A 7,057-nucleotide genomic window follows, 5' to 3' on the forward strand; every position below is an offset into this window, starting at 1 on the left:
CCGATGATCGACTCGTTAAGTTTTTCTGGTCCGTCTAGCCAAGGATGATGTTTCACCCTAAATGCTCTTTGTTCCTTTCCATCCACATGCTCCACAAAGCAATATAGAGGACCACCTTCTACAAAGTTATATCCTGCAAAACACAGATGCTTGCACTGCCATGAACATAATAGATCCGCGGCTGATCTTGGCAGCATCCAATTCATTCCAAACCAGTTGAAGACAAAGGGCTAAATCTGCACCACCACCTTACAATGTTGGAAAAGGTGAGACACTGATTTTTCATTGCTTTCGCATAGGAAGCACCTGCTTGTGATATGAAATTCCATTTTTTGCAGCTGATCAATAGTGTTGATTTTCTTTAGAAACAATGATGTAGTGAATACTTGAATGAGAGGGAATGGGGGCATTCTACACCTTCATCCAACTAAAATTCAGACTGTCTCTATAATAGAGAAGGCTGAAAAAGGACTTGATTGAGAAGAGACTTCTAGGGTCGGGATCCCACACCTATTTATCTCTTTCCACTTGTGAAGAAGGCAGATTCTACCGTACAAAAGGTTAGGGAAACTAAACCCATCTCCCCCTCCCCATCCTCTCTTTACATGTTTTTTGTTGGTCTTCCTCACCAAGCTATAGAGGTCCGTGAAAACTTGGTTTAAAGGAAGACTTCCTAAGCAACTATTCTCCCAAAATCCGACCTCATTGCCCATCCCAATCTTAAACCTAAATCCTGGGTCAAACAACTCTTTGTCATTTAGGACTGTGCTTCCAAGCTCGGGAATCTCGACCCCTAGACAAATTCCTCACCCTCCCACCTCTCTCTCCTTCCACCATGCTTAACTGCAATTTCCTTCATAGGGCAGGTCTTTAATTTGCCGAATCTCCATAACTACTTCCTAGGGAGTTACATTTCGAGTTATCATCTTCCTAATACCTAATCCACGATTCATCCGAGATTTACAAGCCATCTCCCATCTATCAAGGTGTTTGTGACTTTTTTCCTTCTCTTCCTACCCATAAGAATTTCCATGAATTTTTCTCTATACAATCCACCACCGTTTTCACCCTCCTAAACACCATCATAAAGTATGTCAGAAGATTTGATAGAGCGGCCTTGATGATGATCCAACCCCGTAATGATATTTAAGAGATGATGATCCCCCTGTAATGATAGGTAAGAGCTCTTCCATGCAGTCTACTTCCTTTCCATCCTTTCCACGATCGGGTTCCAAACACTCGATTTTGGAGTACCAAAACCAAGTGGGAGGACTAAGTACGAGATGGGGAAATGTTCCTTTCCGCATCCAAGGATGGCAGCCAAATCTTCCAAAAGCCTGGCCGCCACATCGCACCTCCCCTATATGCTTTTCCTTAAAATTCACATTTAATCAGGAAACCACTTTCACCTACTTTAGGACCATCGTACGATTGCTGATTTGATGCTTCCCCGCTTTGCAAAAAAATAATAAAAATAATAAAAATAAAAAATTACTATCAACAAATTGAAGCTTGGTGACTGATGATACACACCCCGTTTGTACGGACTACCTTGATTAAATCTCTCTCTTCCACTTTGATTATTAACTTACTCATACCTTCGCTCACAATGGTAAATGAGAAGGGAGATGTGGGTTTTCATTGCCTTAATACTGGAGCTATTAAATAATCATTCCGGGCCTCCATTAATGATAATGGAAAAGTCCAAATTAGAAATACAAGCCTTCACCCAAGCTCTCCATTTAATGCCAAATGCCATTCTCATGCGTAGAAAATCGACAAAATCCCTTTCCAGATGGTCGTACTCCTTTTCCATTTCGATTTTGCATATAACCCCTTTAAATCCCTCCATTTCCAAGAATCACTACGTTCATTGGACACCGATGCCCCATCTTGAATTTGCTTCCCTTCCACAAAGGTCCCTTGTTAGGCAGGCTTCTACTAACTATTCAAGGATAGCTGATGTTCTACATGAAATCAATGATGCTTGTAGATATTTAAATGTTTAGTTTGAAGATTTGAAAATATAGGCTAATGATGGCCAATAGGTTGGCAAAAGATGATGTAAATAGATAACATTATATATGGGACAATCACTGCCGTCGCTATAATTCGTCTATTTTTTTCCTTCTATTTTAATATATTTTGCTATCTTCCACAACGAAGGGAAAAAAAAAATCTTCCATAACAAAGAAAAAGCAAATATCCAAGAAAGCCCTAGATAGAGATTCGTCACCTTTTGCCAATCGGAGGAGTGCATACCTGCAGGCAAAAAAAACAATGCAAAATCGTTGACCTTGTTACCTCCAATCACACGATTTTCTGCACTCTGGTCCTCCTTCACTTAGGCTAGAGATTTGACTTGGGATATAGTCCTTAAAAATGCCATGGCCTGATTTTTGACCATCCACCGAGCAGTAGAAATCGATTCATGATTGTTGGAGAAACTTATCTATATCATGATAAGATTTCAATGTTAAAAATACATCAGCAGGGAGTTGTGGTTCAATATTTATTTATATATTTATTATTAGGGATTTTCTCGGCTATCATTTCTAAAATAAATAAAAATAAATTAGGGATTTGACAGGGACCATCGCAGAAAGGCATTTCAGGTTGGCTGTTGCATGTGAGAGCTGCCACACAAGCTCACTTTTCAACTGATTTTGTCTTATTCATTTAATTCATCTTAGTTGGTTGATCTCACATGCAACAGCCTCCCACAAAAAGCCTTTCTGCGATGGCCCCAAGCAAATCCCTTAATATTATTATGGGATTTGCTAATGTCCATCATAGAAGGCATTTCACAGATGGTCTTTCGCATGTCAGACCAGCCACATAGGATCACTTTTCAGCAGATTTTGTCATCATTCACGAGGTGGCTGGTCTGACATGCAACAGACCATCTGTGAAATGCCTTATGCGATGAACCCTAGCAAATCCCTATAATAGTAATAGTAATAATAATAATAATAATAATAATAATAAGAGGAATGATGGATACAAGAGAGCCCTTGCATAAAGAGCCGCAAAAGGGCTCGTGATTGGATCCACACCATCAAATGTAACTGATTTTTCTTTTTCAACCAATTTAAAAATGTAACTGAAAATGACGTGGATTCAATGAATAACCCTTTTGCTGCTCTTTATGCAAGGGCTCCCTTGTATCTATCGTTGCTCTAATAATAATAATAATAATTATTATTATTATTATTGGGCTCACATTTTCTACTCCGTTAGAGTAGATAAATTATCTAGTCCGTCGGCCAGAATAGAGTGGGCCTTGACATAGATAGGGTGTGCCCAAAAAGTCGTCTTCATAGGATCATCCTAACCCTTCAATTTGTGGAGGTTTAAAATGGCCATATTTGTGGAGGTTTAAACCCGTCCATTTTAACCTCTAGAAATTGAAGGGTTAGGATGATCCTATGGAGATGATTTTTTGGGCACACCCTATCTATGTCGGGGCCCATCGAATGAATGGTTTGCATCAGCCAAACAATGTGGGCCCGCCTTATTTCTGGCTGTCGGAGTAGAAAATTTATCTACTCCCGACGGAGTAGAAACATTTTCCCTTATTATTATTATTATTAGGGATTTGCTAACCAGTTTCGCGGAAAGCCATTTCGCGGCTAGCTTTTGTATGTGAGAACAGCCACATAGGTTGACTCTTTTATTATTATTATTATTATTATTAGGATTATTATTATTAGAGCAATGATAGATACAAGGGAGCCCTTGCATAAAGAGCTAAAAAAGGGCTTTGGATTGGATCCACGTCATCAAATGTAACTGATTTTACTTTTCAACCAATTTTAAATTGTAACTGAAAATGACGTGGATCCAATCCAGAGCCCTTTTTGGCTCTTTATGCAAGGGCTCCCTTGTATCTATCATTGCTCTTATTATTATTAGTATTAGTTGACTATGTTCTTAGGTCTTAAACACTAAATGATATCGATAATTGTCAGGGAAAACCAACCTTTCTCAGAAAAGATTTTGACTCTGCAAGGTTTTTCTTTTCAGATTTGGCTTGTCATGATTAGGTCCTCGGTGACCTGCCCTAAAATGATTTATTTTCCATTTTCGCCATTCCTCCTACCTTTGAACCTTTTTAAGTATATGGAAAGCTTGTTGTCTTGACATATTCTTTGAATAGAGTTTGTCTCATTTTTTTTTGTTTTGTTTTTGGGTATCAGGAGTTTTAGTGGTGGCATTTTAGATAACTATCTTCTGGGAGATCTTAGCACATATGTTTCCTTGCTCAATTTGCCTGTTTCCTTACCAAAACTAGCACCATCTTCACTAAACATAATGGGCTATTTATTCTCAGGATTTTGTTTCTTGTACAATAGGCTGCAGCTACATGAATAATTTCATTTCTTCCTCTCAAGGTGGAAATAAATAGTTTGGCATTTATTTAAAGCTAATAACAATTATTATCTTGGTTGATTTGGAAGTCTTAATATATGCTAGATCCACCCCAGAATGAACTGCATCTGTGTTACGATTATGATGTTTCTTTATGGGACCACTTTAAGTTCCATCTACTACTTTTTGCTCAACGAATCCATTAATCTGCACAAGTGACATATATTGTGGTGCTTGGTTATGTATTTAGTTTTATAAATTCGCTCTAATACTTGGACGATGCAGCTGTCCGGTTCCACATTCATGGGGCGGTCAAGTGGATCGTCAAGGCGAGCTGCTGTTTCTGGTAGCCGTGACGCTATGGTGGCAAGTGAGGCTGACACGGCTCGCCCCCGCACAACTGAAGCGAGCCCCGGAGCCTTTCGCAAGGTCACAAGTGCACAAAGAAGTTCACCTGTTGGGTCCTCAGAACCCAAGCGCTCATCTTCCGTTAGGAACCCCTCTAATATAAAGAACTACGAGTCCACTCTTAAGGGCATTGAGTGCCTCAATTTCGACACTGATGAAAGGCTACATTACTAGTATTGGATGTTGCACTCCTGGATTCACTTTCGCCCGTACTCTGTACATCTTAAACTGATACAATTGGAGTGGAATTGTTGGTTGTTTCCTTGAGATTTGATTGAGGGAAGCTATGTTTGGAACATAGGGTGCTGGATGGTAAAGACACTCGTCAAGGGTACTGAACAAATAAAAAAGGAAAGGGGGTTCGAGGAGCTTGCGGAACTGAGCCCAGACGAGGTAAGGGCTCTGTCTATATGTTTTTAGAGTTATGTTGGTGTCACTTCTGTCATTTCTCTCCGCCTTTTATTTTCCGTTTTTCAATTCCTATGGCTTTTCTTTGATATTTGGCATATACTTAGGTTACGCTTATCGTTGATGCTTACTCATTTCAAGATTTACTGCGGCACCCGTTGCCTTTGCTCATTTGTTATTTCCCCCCTTGCAATACTGAATCTAAATGCAACAAATTCCATGCTCGAGGGAAAAATTGTATTGCTCTATTTCTGGACTCCATTTGATTCTATGTTACTATTCATGTGCTGCTTGTTTGCATATACTGCATTTCCAATGTACCGGATATGATCAAAAGTGTCATTCTATCAAATTATTAGGCAAATTCGAATCCTTCAACAGCAGCAAATACTTAGCAATTTTCTCTATTAGGTTCTAAGTCACCATTGCTTAACTCGAGCCTCCCAATTTTTTTAGGCCTTTTACATGCTTTTCCTACCCTCTCCACCCTTAGTTCCTGTCGTGTCTATCCCTCTCCCACGCTCCCTAACCATTGGATAAGCTAATATTCCATGAGAAAAAATAAAAATAAAAATAAATTCTTGGTGGCCAAACGTACCCTAAGAAACTAGGGAATGATCCATGTTTAGCTACAATGAATTTTTTTTTCCTGGAATATTAGCTTACCCAATTGTGAGGGATGGTAGGAGAAGGAGAGACTTGAGAAGATAAGAGGGTTATGAAAAGTCTGAAAAAATAAGGAAACAAAAAGCTCTAACCAAAATACGATTAAATTTTTCCTTGTTTTAGAGCCACTTCTCACCGTCTACTCTCATTTGTGCCATCTTAAGTCCTTCCTCCCACCCTCTCTATTCACTCCTTGAGAAGCTAATTTATAATGAAAAAAGTTCGTCTTCTACATTTTTCTAATTAATTGCTGAAGAAGATCAATTCCTATAAAGCTATGAACTCCCAATATGAAATTTGTTTAATAAAGAGAGGAGAGCCTATTCAGAACCTGGGTGTGCGAGTATCAAAGGTTACGGGGTTGGGCATAAGTAGCCTACAATTAGTTTTCTTCTTGTCTTGAGGGTTTATGAATTGGATTCGAGCTCAGAGTTTTGCCATTATTATTTGAAAGTTATAGGTATCCTTACTTTCTAGCAGAGTCCAACTGAGTGAAGTATACAAAACCAAGGATAAAATTTTGGGTGCAACACAGGAATGCATTTGTAATTGGAAGTTTTTATCAATGTGGTGACCCACATGATCTTGGTTCTATCCTGAACTGGCATTCCCCTTGTGAATCTAAAATAATTTGATATAGAACTCTTGTTTTTAACTCGAGGAAGAAATTCGAATAGGGGCCCAAGGGGGGCTTATAAGGGGAAGGTAGACATGATGATCCCTCTCCACTCAAAAGGTATGCAAAAAGTATTTCTAGAACCCGAGTTGGTTGGCCTGGAAACAGATAGGACTATAGATCAAGGGGCTAAGATCATCTGAGACCCCTTGACATTATAGATGATCTTCTGTTGGAAGCTTATTACTTGATATAAAGTTTTATAAAGGATTTGGTGGTTCAAACAAGCATAATTATGGGCCCTGTTCGTTTTCGATTTTGAAAATCCATTTTGATTCCAAAACTGTTTAGACTCAAAATCGCATTGTTTTGAGTCCAATAATCAATTTTGGAGTCAAAAATCGATTCTCAAAATCTATAATGAATGGTGCCTAATTGTCTCACTTGAGACACCCTTGACATTAGTCACCATCTAAGTAGAACCTACCCTTTGGCAAAGTTCGAAATTATTCTTATTTTCAAAATGGGTCTTATTTGCAAATAATTTTTTTTTAATTAATATTATTTTCAAATGTTTCATTAACTGTA

The 7,057-nt window shown here is 38.7% G+C and overlaps 1 protein-coding gene across 2 annotated transcripts in view; it reads left to right on the top strand.

Moving 5' to 3' along the window:
* Positions 1 to 5,435, top strand: part of LOC143893114 (casein kinase 1-like protein 2) — a 28,394-nt gene extending 22,959 nt beyond the window's left edge. The window contains exons 14-15 of one of the 2 annotated variants that reach the window (XR_013255722.1): positions 4,657 to 5,172; positions 5,295 to 5,435. Coding sequence is in view for 1 of the 2 variants with exons in the window: in XM_077398081.1 (XP_077254196.1) it covers positions 4,657 to 4,953 (297 nt within the window). In the remaining variant the exon portion in view is untranslated. Of the gene's footprint in view, positions 1 to 4,656 lie in introns of both variants that reach the window. The other variant, XM_077398081.1, reaches the window with a different exon arrangement.
* Positions 5,436 to 7,057: the final 1,622 nt, after the last annotated feature.

Source organism: Tasmannia lanceolata, unplaced genomic scaffold (genome assembly GCF_043159265.1).
Source record: "Tasmannia lanceolata isolate RefF3 unplaced genomic scaffold, GAP_Taslan_0.1 ptg000015l, whole genome shotgun sequence".
NCBI lineage: Eukaryota > Viridiplantae > Streptophyta > Magnoliopsida > Canellales > Winteraceae > Tasmannia > Tasmannia lanceolata.